A 14,885-nucleotide genomic window follows, 5' to 3' on the forward strand; every position below is an offset into this window, starting at 1 on the left:
CAGCTTCTCGAGTTATCTTGGCAACATACAAGCACAGAAACATACACAGCTCGCTGCACAATGGTAGGAAAGCAACAGGTAAACCATTTTCGAACTTGACCTCCGTTCCCACAGCCGCTACACACCTACAAAAAATCATTAAGATCCATCAACTTTTCCATCACTTTTTTTCCCTACATACAAACATGCAAAGTTTGCTGCAGTACTGTTGAAAAAGCCAGGTAAATGATTTTTGAACTTGACCTTTCTTTGCACAACCACTACAAACCTACCAAAAATCAAGAAGATTCATCAAAGGTTTCTAAAGTTATGCTACTGACATACATACAGACCCACCCTACAGCTGGCGTAGCCGAAAACATAATCTTCTCGGCGAAGATAACAAAGCTTGTACTGTAGAGTACTTGTCAGATAAAACCTCTGGGACACTACCTCCAGAGTGGTAATGCTTAGGTCCATCCTGCTGCCTTGTCCAGGGAATGGTGCTATTCCAACACTGCTAGAATAGACATTGTTTACTATGAGAGACATTACAAAAGGAATCTCTCACATTTCTTTCAAACCAATCTGATGTAATTCATACATTTGTACATTAAGGACATGAAAGATTCAAATTGTTGACTGCATGTTTTATTCAATCAAATACGAAAAGTTAAAGAATCTAACAGTATTGTTTGGAAAAATGATCGTGACAACTTTTATTCAAGATATTCAGTACGCAGGATCACACAAAATTGTTTAGCATGACCAAGACTGCTTTTTTTAGTTCAAAACATCACAATTATATACTCACAGGTAACTTAACATTATCACACATGTTACTGTGAAAGACAGAATTTTATGTACAGTTCAGATCAAAACAAGGCCAATTAGAGGCAATGGGAAAATTGACCTAACTAAATGTTCTAGCAATTCAAAAAAGTAATATGTACAAAAATAATGTACAGACTAAGTAAATAGAACAGTTACTGCAATCCTTGGAAGAAGTCCCTACTGTTAAGTCATGTACTTGGTGGATTGTCTGTGCCTATGCACCTATTTGCAGTAAGAACAGACTGCCAGTGCTAGGATATAGACTTTCTCCTCTCCAAAACAAGTTATTTCAATGCATCGTCACTGGTCATCTATCACACACTGTGTACCTTTCCAGGCACTCTTATGATTGAGTGAATTTAATTGTTATCTGACAGTGTTGTGAAGTTTAGGCAAGAACAAGTTTAACCAAAGTTTTATTTACAAAACAAACATGATTGTTACTAGAGACGATGGTGTCGCCTAATGTATAGTCTTGCAAACAGAATCATATCTACAACAGTTTTCTAAATTTCATTTCACTGCACAACTTTGACAGAGTGGACATTCGGTGTCCCCAGATGAACTTTGCCAGTTTGACCTGCGACCTTTCTCTGCAAGATTCCAGGCTGTGATTGCTGCAAGGGCTGCTGGGACTGGGATGGCATTCTGGGATACCTGGCAGCTGTGGCATGCCCAATAGTTTGCTGTCGATGGAAAAGAGTCATTTTATAAATGAAATAGAATCTACACAGCTGTTCTTGACAACTATGCTTCAATTAAGCAGGTGGCTGTGCTGGGTCTCATTCCTTTCTCAAAGGATCTGGTTTGTTGACCCACTGTTCTTGCAAAAAGAACTTCTTAGAACTTTCCTCTAAATGTTTTGTACAGAATGGGTTTCTGATATTTGATTTCAGAAATGTGCCAAACCTCAGCTGCAAGCTTACTGTGAAAACATCTAGTAAATGATATACTATGAATACATACTTCTTTTAGAGAATACAACACAGTGAATTCCGTACCACCCAAGGTAGTCTGGGGCTGTGTGTGTGTGTGGGTACGAGAACATTCTAAAAAGAACAACTGCTGTTGCTTGAGAGATTAAGAGGAATAATTATGACTCTGTCACAATATCAACCACATCTGTTACCATGACAACCCACCTGAGTGACAGGGTGATGTCTCTCCACCATGACAGAGCTCATGGGCGGGGCCAGTCCCATGGCAACGCTGGCCGGCCCCTTCCCAGCCTGCCCCAGCCGTGCACCCTCCTGCTTGGCTGTGACCTTGGCTGTGATTGTCCTTGACCCTGACTTCTGGGCTGCAGACGACCTTGGAACCTAATAATACAACAGAGAAGCAGACTGGTCACTTTGTCACTTTGAGCGACAATGGCAATTAGTAGAATGTAATCAAGTTTGGATTGATGACAGAAACAAGACAGGAAAGTGCAATCTAGCAAATGGTATGAAACATTCAACAAGATATGTAATAGGGCTTACAGGTGATAAAACAGGTAATCACATGGATTTTACAAATTCACAATCTTTTCAGATTGAAGGTGACCACTATGAGCAATATACTGAATGATAATTATACAGTGATTATACAATTAAAATATATGTAACTAGTTGATCATGGAACAATTAATATGCACTTACAGTTTTGGCAGCAGGTCTGGCAGTGCTGAAGCTGACGGAGGGTTTGGGAGGGGGGTGCTGGCTGGTGACCACGTGGGGAGGGGCAGGCTGGGGGGGTCCTGACTGGTACACCTCCTCATGAGGCACAACTGTACCCCCCTCCTCATCCTGAGTCTCTCCTGGTCTTCCCCCTGGGTTACAAAGTCAAGGGATCTACATGTAAATTACATCACAGTAGACAATACTCGAGCACTGAGAGTACAACATTTTCTCAATGGCATGAAAAAACGCATTCGTCTAAAGGATTCTGCATTTCATAATTTATTATGTCTGCGATGTGCAGACTGATAATATTATTAGCTGCCAGAGGTTATTTGTCTAAAGGGCTACCCAATAAAGGGACAGGTAAAAGAATCCAGTGCAGTTATAAACTTTTCAATTGTGTTACTATAGTACATGTATTCTCATTAACAACTATAACAACAAACTAATCTCACATAGTCTCTGCAAATGACATTTTACAATTATCTTTTAAGGATCAGTGGGAGGGTTGGTAGGAGCAGGGTTACATCAGCCACAAATTAAGCAACCACAGAACAAGTTGTAAAATAATAAGCTCCTTCAATAAGGTACCAAAAGCCTGGCCCTAGCATGCTATATGTAAAAATTATCCCAACCCACCCTGTTCCCCCTGGTGGAACATGGACATGGCCTCCAGGTTGAGCGCACACACGCCGCGCATGAACGCCTTCTTCATCGTCTCCTCGTACTGGTCACGCTCGCCGTGCAGACGGGTCACCTCAGTCCGAGCCGCCTCCAGGGCTTCATTCAACTGGGATGGAGAACAGGGTAAAACAGGGTGAATTATTTTTCATGTTATGAATGAATGACTGAATAATGGTCAAACATACTTTTTCACTGTTTTGTACTTATTTTACTAAAAATTTTAGTTCATATATGGTAATCAACATACCTTTACCTCTTACCTGCAATCTGGTATCCAATAAACATAAAACGTAAAAACTAACTTCTAAATAAATATAATTTACAAACATTCACAATGATTCACTTGCAACGATTCAGATTGTCTGATACTTAATCAGTTGGTCCTTTTCTGAACTGCTAGTACTAAGTAAGTGTGATCAACTTTTTATGTCACAGGTTGAGGTACTCATTATAAACGTTTAACAGCATAAAATACCAATAGTACTTACGGATGATATTCTTGCTTCATAATCATTAGTCAGCTGCATGCAGACCTCCTGGGCCTTGGCCTGACACGCCCTCTCCACCCGTTGTCTCCACTTGGCCTCGATGACGCCGTGCCACGCCGCCCAGACACGGGACGAGATCTTCTGCTCGTAGTGTTTACGGGCAAGGTTACTTGCAAAGGCCTGGGGAAAAGGATAATACAATACATTATGCTTGCGCAAAGACTAAGATTTACAAACTAAAAGAAAACTGAACTGTACCAATAAGACAACAGAAATACAATCACCCTATTTATTTGATAGTCAAAAAGTTGAGGGCTCAACTGTAAAAATTTGCACCTGACACAAAGACTATGATGCTCAATCACAAAATGCATATATGGTTACCCTGCAAAAAAACACTGACATAACTTGGAGATAGAGTCTCCTCACAGGGATTTTTCTAGAAAAAAACTTGTATATGGGCATTGCGGAATTGGAGAGGCCGACCTGGGGGATATGTGTGGGTTTCCCCTCTCCTCTTTTAAAAAAAGTCTCCTTACCTCTCTCCTCTCGTCTGCATGCCGTAGTTTCCACTGCACCATGGCCCGCAGCATGTCGAACTTCTCCTTCTGCCTCTGCAGCGCCTGGGTCAGGTTGGAGATGACCTGGTCCTTCCGCTCGATGGACTGTTCGTACGTGTGCATCAGCTCCTTCAGACTCTCGATCTCGTTTTGAAGCTGGTTCACTTCTCGAGCATGTCTGAGAAAAGAGGTTTAAGTCAGTATAAAACTATGAAATGAAAACATGAATACAATTAGAACTAATCTAAAAGACTTGTAATATTAAAAAGCATTTGACTGATCTCCAAAGTGGTAACTGTTTCTCCTGATATATGGCGCTGTCACCATATATCAACATGATTTTACAGGCTTCATTCTCAATTTCGCAATTCAGCCCTTTGGGGCTGTGAAGAGAATTCATTGAATAAACCAGTCATATACATGTACAATAGAGCATGCAAAAAGAAAATTATAACGTGTTTTCTACTACCCTCATTTTTTTCATGACAGCTTCATATCAGTCACTGTTCATAACATATCAAGTGATACATTCTATTTAGTTTAGAGCTTGATTGTTACCTTTCTTTCTCTGCCCTCATTTCTTGTCTGTGTCTCTCAATCAGAGCAATCTTGGCCTGTGTGAACTCAGCCTAGAGTGAATAAGATAAAAGACATAAAAAAATTATCAACAAATGTTTTGAATATTGACAGGTTTTCAAAACCTTCACACCAAAAAGTTGAGTTTTCTACAAAAAATGCCTGAGAATAAAACCAATCACTGTCTGACTCCCTTACAAGAATGCCCCTCTTGAGGTCCAGTGCCCAGTTGTCCAGATGAGCCTCTATCCTGGCCACATCCTGGTCCACAGACGGGGACGGCGCTGACCGCTCGCTGTACGGGGAACCCTCGCTGACCGTGGAGGAATCCCCGCTCTGGGGCGTCTCCGGTGGGGCCACCTCAGTGGACCGTATGGACAGGCCTGGGGTGATAGCTTCAGTTCGGGAAACAATTTACAACATGAGCTTTATACTAGTACTTCAAAAGCACCATCTATCAACTCTTAACTGAACTGCATCATCAAACTTTTTTTCTTCAGTGTTTTTGGGTGTTTCAAGGCGTACTCCATTGGATAAAGTCGGTGTGGCCTGAGCACCAGTGACAATAAGGAAACATGACTGCCAAAGCATAATGAAGCTTTAAGGACGGAGGATAGGCAACCCACAATGCAGGTTAACATGAGGATTCTAAATGTAACTTAATCTGCTGAATGAATCACAATTGTTATTTTTAGAACAAACGGTGCTTCCCAAAGATTTCTGCACACGTAAGTCTATAAATACGAATACTAGTCTAGCTATTACAAATAAATTATATTAGAAAAAATGTACAGATCTTCTAGTAGATATTTGGGACAAAACTGTAAATGGCAGTTAGAAAACATTATAACTGTCCCTCCCAACATCTGCTTGGAGATCCCCTCACCTGACATGCGAGGCTGTCCTGGTGTGGCGCCGGGGGAACTAAGGAATGCTGGGAGACTGGTGGGGCGCTGTGGCAGGGGAGCACCGGGCTTGGGTACCGTCAGGTCCTCCCTCCGCAGGGCCTTCATTTCTTCCACTCTTCTCGCTGTGGCTTCTTCTGAACTCTCTGTAGTCACTACATGAAGTTGATGATAATTGATAAACTTGTATATTCACATTCCAATACTAAGCTGGCAGCTTGTAAACTGTGCAAAAAACACTTGGCAGCTGTGAGCCACTGATTGGTCACTGGACTGGATTGCTATAGTGATTTTCTGTCTAGTGACTATTGTTCACATCAGCATGTTATAGAAAAAAAAAATTATATTATAGTTATAAGTTACTCATATGGAGAGTTTGTGGAATAATAAAAAGTAATAGTTACTAATAGTACTAGTAGTTATTTCTACTTTGTGCTACACAAGGAATACATGTATCATATTCAGGGCTCGAAATACTGGGTGCATGTGCACCTGTGTGCACCCAAACTTGGAGCTGTGCACCTAATTTTTGACACTGGGTGCACCAGTGCACCTAGAAATTTTTGTAGGCTATAGGATAAGGGTACTATTGTACACTAAGTATACAGAATATTCTACCAGAAAAAGTAATATAATCTTTTGTTGTACTTTATTTGATGTATCACTTGTTTGAAATTTTAAGGTTAGCTATAGAATTACAGATTGAAGTTCTTAAGAGCGTTAAACATTGTAATTATGTTTTACTGACATTCAACTTTATTCTATGTGGTGCACCCAAAATTCTTTCTGTGCACCTAATTTTTAGGGTTGGGTGCACCTATTTCCAAAAATGAATTTCGAGCCCTGATATTACTAGTACTAGTACTAGTATTTTCATTACTAGTATCCATGACGTAACTTTGAGAGCAACATACATACAATTGTATACTAAATACATGTATACATATACCCTAAATCATGAAATTTCAACCAGATTGACTTACCTGATGACTCATCATACAACCCAGCCTGGGTGCCTGTGTTGACCTCTGACCTCTCATCTTCTATACCACTAATTTCCTCAATGGGTCTGGGAAGAAGGCTGAAATGTTCAAAGGATGAGGGAGAGAAGAGTGTTTTAGCTTGTACACAAGAAAAAAGAAGCACTAGTAGACAAAGCCACTTCCAGCTAGTAGCTTTCAAAGAAATCATGTTTTTTAGATCTGTGCCTACATGCCTTATCATTAAAGTCAGTTACTAAGTGTACACAAAACTAAGTAGGTGTACATGACTGTGTGTGTGACTGTGTGTGCGTGTGACTGTTTGAGTAGTATTTGTATCATATTATTATGCATAATAAGTTTTTGTCTCGAACAACTTTGAAGTTTGAGTTCGACAGAAAAAGAAGAGTCAAACCTTGGGTCTATTTTAGGCGTGACGACAGCATATCTGAGCAGCTCCTCATACTCCTCCTGCATACCTGTAGACACCGAGCTGCCGGGGGAGTCTGACAGGACTGACGGGAAGTTACTGTCATCTGATGAGCTGGACATCGTGGAAACTGTAGCTGAACACAGGTAGTATAATATAGCACTCTGTTGGTAATCATGACACTACATTTAATTTCCAATTGGCTATGACACAATATGCTAGTGCAGGAAGCTTCCTGTTGGGCGGGTCGGCTGTTTGTCGTCCAACATGTTTTAAGTGTGTGTGTGAGCCCGTGTGCGTAATTTTGCCGTTCTTACTAGTAAATGTGTTCACATCGTAGGTTAGACAAACTTATTTTTACCCTCCGAAAAAAGGTTATGTATTAAAAAATAATGGTTTCTCGATTTGAAAATAAAAATAAACGGACCATCCAAAATTAAAACGTACTGGGTGGATTTTGACTTGGAGGGCAAAAAAAATGTACCTGGTACTAGTAAGTTACTACTAGTAGTACATTTATTTGAGAGATGAGAACTTACTTAAGTTAGTACTTTGGAGATTGAGACAATTTGAACTTTAAGCCGGTACGTTGATGATAATCATATGAAAGTGAAAATGAAGTAGAGTAGAGTAGACTAGATCTAGGTAGAGTTGATTCAGCCAGGTAGGAACTCCGGTTCCAGTGACAGATCGTGCGGTAATTTAACCAGCTACTGCTGCTGTGCCACGTGCCTGCGAAGCAGGTTTGTTGTGCCGAAGGGCGGTTACCCCGGCTATAGAGATACAGTTTAGGCCACTCTTCAGCTCAGTATGAAATTTCACAGACTGAAGCATGTGCGATCTTTTCACTGACGATCAGCATCATCATTCAACTTGACGTTCAAACAGAAGTGGTAAAGGAAAGTTGATTTAATAATGTTTTAAAGTGCAAACTGGTAAATATGGAGCCCAACATTCTTGTCATGCATATGAACAGAGGTTGCCCATGGAGGAAAGGCAGCAGAGGCTAGATACGAACAGAATAATCAAACATTAACATGACATGCATGAACGCTCAGTCCCATTTTCTATTGTTACTTTCTTATTCTTACCATTTCATAGTGTTATACGAACACAAAAGCTGGTTTCAACCAAAGATTTCCTCATGAGCGTCATGCCACAAGCTAGCATTGATCGATTTGTTACGAACAACAACATAAATTTTTACCCACCTGCCACAGTACTAACGCAGTGACCCCCCTCCCCCTTAGCTACAACTACAGCTCTTCTTCTATTGCAGTTCTCTACTTTTACGAACCCATTAAAAACCCAAGGATTCACCACGAAGCCTGTAAAAATACAGTTTTTCTCCTACCTTCTAGTTTTCTCCAAAAACCGTGTTAAAAGGAAAGAAAACACCACAAACAACTTGTACAAAACAAACGCTTCCGCGTTCTCACAACTTCAAAATCACCTTCTGGTGCGAGGAGGCTCCTGATTGGCTGCTCAGCAGATCCGCTAATCTGATTGGTCAGACTGGGTTCTCGCGATATTTATTTTGGGCGAGATTTGTCGAGAGTTAACTCCGAGGATCTACGATTGGTAAGAAAGGGGGTGGCCACGTGAAATTATTATCTTAAGCACATTTTATCGATTCGAGTTTATCGTTGAAAGTACATTCAACAGCATCTCTTGTCATTTTATAAAAGGTGTCTCATGTATATTTTTCATTATGTAACTACTTTTAACCAGGAAGATTTAGTCATAAACTTTAGACCTTTCTCGTGCACAAATGGTATGATCCATAATCTCAAAACAGAGACTGTGAAAAACTGGCTCGCACGATGTTGGCTGACACTTTACGGATCTTTACGGGTCTTTACGTTTCTGTTTGGAGAACTAGCCTGGAAGATTTTGGTTATTTTTACTAATTGGAAAATACGATTTTATTTTAATATACCTTTTTTTTTTACTCCAGGATGCTCAACATGATCAGCTGTCTAACTTTCTATGAATCATTTCTCAGAATTATTAGAAATTTTACCTTAAGATAGATACATAAGATTTTAATATTGCCCATTGTATACAGCAAATTCTGCTTCATAATAGTTTCAAATCAATTCAACTGCAAAAAGGAGTGTGGTGAAATCTACCCAAAACGTATGTGTCCTTGGTGCTGATAGGTAATCACTCACACACACACACACACACACACACGCTCACACATACATACACACATAAAAACACATGCTCGTATACATACACGCTCAGACACACACACACACACACAAACACACATACACACACGTCACTGACTTTAAAAAAATGATACATCTTAACCATATCCATGTTTCCTTATCAATTCATTCCTTTGCAATTTCTGATGAGTCAGAAGTAAATGATTACAGTTAAGCACGATATTTCATTTTATATATTTTGATTTGCACATGGTTGCTCCCGGCAGTTTTTAACCTTGATTGGGTTTTACACATTTTTTTGCCACAAAGTATCTACAAAAGCCATTTTAAGTTTTCAATAAAAGTTTTAGATATAAAAATTATCAGTTGTCAATACTTTTTCTTAATTCTACAACATACATTGTTGCATCTTTCACCACATTTCTAAAAACAACACAGATGTACATAATATAACAGCCAAACCAAACAACAAGAAATATTACAATATTGTAAAACATTTGCAAAGGAAAAAAATGAATACAACTTGATACACTAATCAAAGAATTAGAATTGAACCATTGGCAAACAAAACCCTTGAAAACTAAACAAAAGGGTCTATCAATATATTCTGAGATCATTGTCTTTTCTCTACCAAAACAGATAACATTAGAGATGGTTATAAGCACTATATTTGTTACAAAAGCATGTGGTCCAATTATGAATCTTCGTTTTATCAAAACTGATACAAATCTTTTGCATACAAAAATTTACATATAAATCATTTACAATTAAGCAATATATACTTGATACAAATGAATCAATCATTAATCTGTATCTTTTTAAGTTTGAAATCTAATATTTCATAAGATATAAAGTATCTAGCCCATTGCTTTGCTCGCATACCCACAATACAATTTTCCCTCAATTTTTCTACTTAGTAATACATCACAAATTTACATCTATAATAACTTTCAAGCTGAGCTTGGTAGATTTCCTTACAATGTAAGGTTTAATTAGAAATCAGCATTGCACTTACTGTAATCTACCACAAGAAAAAGGCAATAGTCTGCAAACAATTGCATCGGGTTGGTATATCAGTCAGGTTATCAGCTACACAACCAAAGGGATTTTCTGTGCCGACATTTCGGGAAATTTTTGCTCTATGAAATTATTAACCTTCTCCCTGCTGACTGACCCCTTAACCAGTATAGCTTTTGTGCCTAATAGCTAACTTAGCAGGCTGGATGTTAAGCCTTCAGGAGGGCAGCTTTAGCCGAAAGGTTACTGAAAAGTTGGCAAAGAAAAATCACTTTTGTTGTGTAGCTAGTAAACCAGTACGTGTAGAAAGGCAATAGAATTCTGATTAATTTTGAATGTATCATTCAATAGAATTTCTATATTACATATTTACATCCATTAGCTAGATATTGTTCATATTCAACAACAAAAATTTGAACCAGCACCAACATTTTGACAGCCTCCGCATGAAAGCTGGGCCAGGTGTGTTATGCCAAAGGGCAGTTATACAGACTAAGCAGATACAAATACAGCTTGCATGCTGTCTTCCTCAGAGCATAGTGAAGTACAATTGCCTCGGTGCCATCCTCTGTAGTAACTGATGGCTCAATGTTTTTACTATGGAGGAAGGCACCCAGCCTAGAAGTCCAATGCAAAACCTACACAACTCTACAAGACAGTACACTTCATCATGCCTTGAGAAAGACAGCAGACAAGCTGTCAAAATATCGGTCCTGGTTCAAATTTTGGCTGTGAAATGGGATCATAATGATTCTAACTATTGGATTACCAACCTGATGAAACTATTCAAGGATATCTAAATTCTACAGTTATACATTGCACTGATACTGTGACGCCCAGATTATATCACCCACTGCACCCCAATGCATGTGTAGCGCACCTATAGTAACCATGACATGCATTATATTGTGACTGTTCAAAAAGAAGTCAAATTTTCCCGGCCAAAATCTTTCAGGCACCCGTAATAGATTGATAACTCCACCCGTGATAGCGAAAGCATCCATTAGGAAAGTGTGTTTGGTAGAGTAGGGATTTCCATATCCAAGTGGTGAAAGTCGGACTACTAGAGTCAAGAGGCGAATGGCGACTTGCACGGCAAACGAACACATTCGTTTGGAGACGGACGTAGCGTTCACGGCTTCGTATAACGTCCACGATGAGACGAGGACATAACTGGTCAGCATTAAGGCTTGGAGAAGTTTGTTGCAGTAGAACGTTGCATAGATTGTTGTCAAGGCACCTGGAAAAATGTGTAAGATGTTAGAACTTCTCCAGGAACAGTGGTCAAAAGCTTAAGGAATTCTGGGAACAGAAAGAAGGCATGTGTGTGAGACATAAAAGTACAATAGAAATTTCATTTCTCTTATAGCTATTCAAAATACAATGTACTGAATTTATCCTTTTGGGCATACATATGCAATATCGATACACACTCTTAGGGAAAACAAAAGCAAAATAAACATATTAATTTGAATGTGCATTTTGTTTCTTCCCAGTTTCTTCCCTTGTGCACATGACAGTCATGAAATATATAATATTATATGGCTTTCTTCAAGTTTCTTATGTAGCCTTCTTTCACAACAGTTTATGTAAAATTCATGCCATCTTTCTTCACAATTAACTGTTTTATCATAATACCTTCATAACAGTTACTTTCTACCATTTGACAATTGCAAATAACTTTCCTGCCATTAGAACTTCAATCAATATAAAGCAATGAAATAGTATCCTTACCGAAAGTCTGTACAGCCCACACGCCGCACATGTCCAGCTTGAGCAGTCTGTAGTACGCCTGTGCACCTGAGCGGTGGTTCATGAACAGGTGATAGGCCACGCTGCCGACGTGAGGCGACAGACAGGCCAGGTAGTTCAGGTACGCCAGCCAGCTGAAGGATATCTGGGACCAGGTCTCGTCGTCTGTCGCGTACTTGGCGAAGAACACCATGGGAAGACCTATGAGAGATGACAACAGAAAAATGAGGGTTTCAACTCAAATATGATAGACTGTGAAGGTGTGTCATTTGAAAGATTTTAGTGAATGGAAGGTAATTTGAGTGGATGAAGCTTGCAATTGTGGTCCTTCATTCAAAGGGCATTGACAACATTATACATGTATCATAATAATGATCCTAGTGGGTGAACATGTGTTCTTTTATAACCATTGTGCATCATTTTATGTTTACACATACATTTCATAAAATTTTTTTACAGAAAAAGTCTAAAGTCTGAGTTTGTGTTTTTAAAGCAATCTATGAAACTGCTCTCCAGTCTGTGCTCGCACTGCAGAAACTACACCCCTGTGACTGTACAACATGTACCTTCACTCTGTAAATACTCAGTTTCAGTGCACCACAATCAACTGCTGTCTCTGAGCTGAAAATAGAAAGTTTCTAGGTATCATATGATGGTAAACATATCATGTAATGAGGTAATACAGGAACTACATGTACTTTTATACATGTATATCTGTGAGTTCAGTACAGTAGAATACGAGCGTTTTCCTACCATGTGATAAGATGTTGAACAGCTCATTGTGAAGGTAGAAGAGGCTCTGTACACACTCCCCTACAGACTGCAAGGGACGGTAGCCCCCTAGCACAAAGCGGTTGAACTGCAGGTGGGCAGGGATACTGGCCCAGTCCAATAGATGGGAAAACATCATTCCAGTTGATCTCAATTCTTAACCTTTCCTGAAAAAAAAAGCAACAATGTAAGATACAATGAAATAATAATTGATAAATGATAATAACTAAGAACAATTAGAAATTTTAACCTTTAGCATACCGAAGAAGCTGTTTGGCACCTCATTCTCTATTGGTTACAGAGTTAAGCAGCAGTGAGAGGGTTAAAAAAGATAGCCTGATATCCAAACCTATTTATAGCTGCTGAGTCTCATTCTTGTTGAGAGTATGAAAGAGACTCGACAGGTTAATAAATAGTTTTGGATACCATCCATTGGTCTCCTCCAGTCTTTTAGATACCAGGCTACAGTATGAAACAAATATTCACAACACATAGCCTTTTTTTTCACAGCCGTTAATACAATATCATACAACATGGGGAGTAGTAATGTCTAAATAAGTAAATAGTTATAGGCTACTTATAGGCTAGTTATAGGCTACTTATAGCGACGAGAAGCAGTACTCCAGTCAGAAGCTCTGAAGAAGGTGTCTGACAGACACCGAAACGTCAGCAGGTGAGATTACCTGGTTGTGTAAAAAGAATCTCCTATATCCTATATTCTACCAACCTGATGAAATTATTTTCGGAAGTAAATAGTTACATTGAAAACACATACGCCAATATAGCTAGTTCAACATACATAACTTTACGATTCCAATATCATTCATTGCAGACAGGTGGCAAGATAGTTAGAGGGTCTGCATGGGGGCAATGCTTAACAGTAAATTTAGGATGACTTAACATTACATTGACACACACATTCCTACACATTGTGACACAAAGAACAATTAACAATGAATTATGAATAACAAATATAACGTGCTACATAGAATTTAAGCAACCAATTACACATCATAAATAATTTACAAACACGGCTTGGAAACATTGAACTACAGTGGGTGGCTACAATTAACAGTGAATTAGAATAGCTTGTTAGGCCTCACAAACAAAAGCCATACAGACCCTCAACCCCACCCTATTCCTAAAAATGCAGGAGTGTAAATATAAAATTAAAGGATTTTTCCAAGGATGTTTCTCAGCTTTCTTATATTTCAACAATTCTATGACACCTTCACCATAATCTTCCATCTCAAGACAATTTCCAGGGTATTTTGAGTCAAATTTGAATTTAAATCATGGCCCTAGCAACAAAACATTGTCTACAAACAAAACATTATAATTACTTTACCAAGCAAAGACATTGAAGCATTTTGCTTAAATCTCTTTCCAACAACTACCATATGGTCTGTTCAACTAGCTTTTCATTAACACGGTGGTAAGTGATAACCAGTATTGAGTGATGATTATATCATGTCAATAACATGTCTCCCTATTGACATTTGCTACTTTGCCTATGGGACTGTACCATTCTCCATATAGGGGGAACGTCACTGTCACTACTAGGGCTAGGAAACTTTCACTTTTAAATACAGCAAATCACGAAGGGAAATCGACCAATTCTTGAAGTTTTGTGTGCATTCGTAACTCACCTGGACTATGACCTACCTTAGCTACACAGGTGTTTCACAGGTAAGACAATCAAAGGACAAACCGGCCAAACAGGTAACGTACGTTGTAGCTGTCAAGGACCCTCCCCCTAGAATCGGCGCGATTCTACAGCTTTAATACAGACAGATGAAATCTTACAAAGCTTAACACTAATCAGGATTATATTCTAGAGCTAAGATCCACAAGAACACGTACCTAGGGGTTTGTTGGTGGCCTGACGACGCCTTATTTGGGGAGAGAATCACTGTCAACTCACAAGCCGGCCGGCGAGTCCGCCATTTTACCTTTTAGATAAATTACTTAGTGGGCGTGGTCTTAAGGCAGGAATCCGGAAGTCATTGGTTGCTATTGTCTGGTATCTAGGGACATGTTTGGCCTCTACCAGGGTCGAGAGGCGGTTTGG

The 14,885-nt window shown here is 39.3% G+C and overlaps 2 protein-coding genes across 3 annotated transcripts; both read right to left on the reverse strand.

Moving 5' to 3' along the window:
- Window positions 1–608: 608 nt before the first annotated feature.
- LOC136425407 (centrosomal protein POC5-like) lies at window positions 609–8,584 on the reverse strand. 2 transcript variants are annotated; one of them, XM_066414269.1, is made up of 12 exons: window positions 8,452–8,584; window positions 7,083–7,233; window positions 6,671–6,768; window positions 5,669–5,842; window positions 4,981–5,177; window positions 4,765–4,835; window positions 4,186–4,384; window positions 3,647–3,826; window positions 3,114–3,264; window positions 2,454–2,623; window positions 1,956–2,132; window positions 609–1,499 (listed from the first exon to the last, which is right to left on the reverse strand). In XM_066414269.1, exons 2-12 carry the CDS (start codon window positions 7,217–7,219, stop codon window positions 1,332–1,334), a joined length of 1,722 nt encoding a protein of 573 aa, XP_066270366.1. In that variant the 5' UTR covers window positions 7,220–7,233; window positions 8,452–8,584; the 3' UTR covers window positions 609–1,331. The 2 variants fall into 2 exon arrangements, with proteins under 2 accessions (XP_066270366.1, XP_066270367.1); XM_066414270.1 differs by having other exon boundaries at window positions 7,083–7,227; window positions 8,452–8,561.
- An 836-nt stretch (window positions 8,585–9,420) lies between these two features.
- LOC136426031 (progestin and adipoQ receptor family member 4-like) lies at window positions 9,421–14,798 on the reverse strand. The gene is made up of 4 exons (XM_066414963.1): window positions 14,678–14,798; window positions 12,797–12,981; window positions 12,026–12,244; window positions 9,421–11,531 (listed from the first exon to the last, which is right to left on the reverse strand). The coding sequence occupies exons 2-4, from the start codon at window positions 12,951–12,953 to the stop codon at window positions 11,101–11,103; spliced, it is 807 nt and encodes a 268-aa protein (XP_066271060.1). The 5' UTR covers window positions 12,954–12,981; window positions 14,678–14,798; the 3' UTR covers window positions 9,421–11,100.
- Window positions 14,799–14,885: the final 87 nt, after the last annotated feature.

This window comes from Branchiostoma lanceolatum, chromosome 19 (genome assembly GCF_035083965.1).
Source record: "Branchiostoma lanceolatum isolate klBraLanc5 chromosome 19, klBraLanc5.hap2, whole genome shotgun sequence".
NCBI lineage: Eukaryota > Metazoa > Chordata > Leptocardii > Amphioxiformes > Branchiostomatidae > Branchiostoma > Branchiostoma lanceolatum.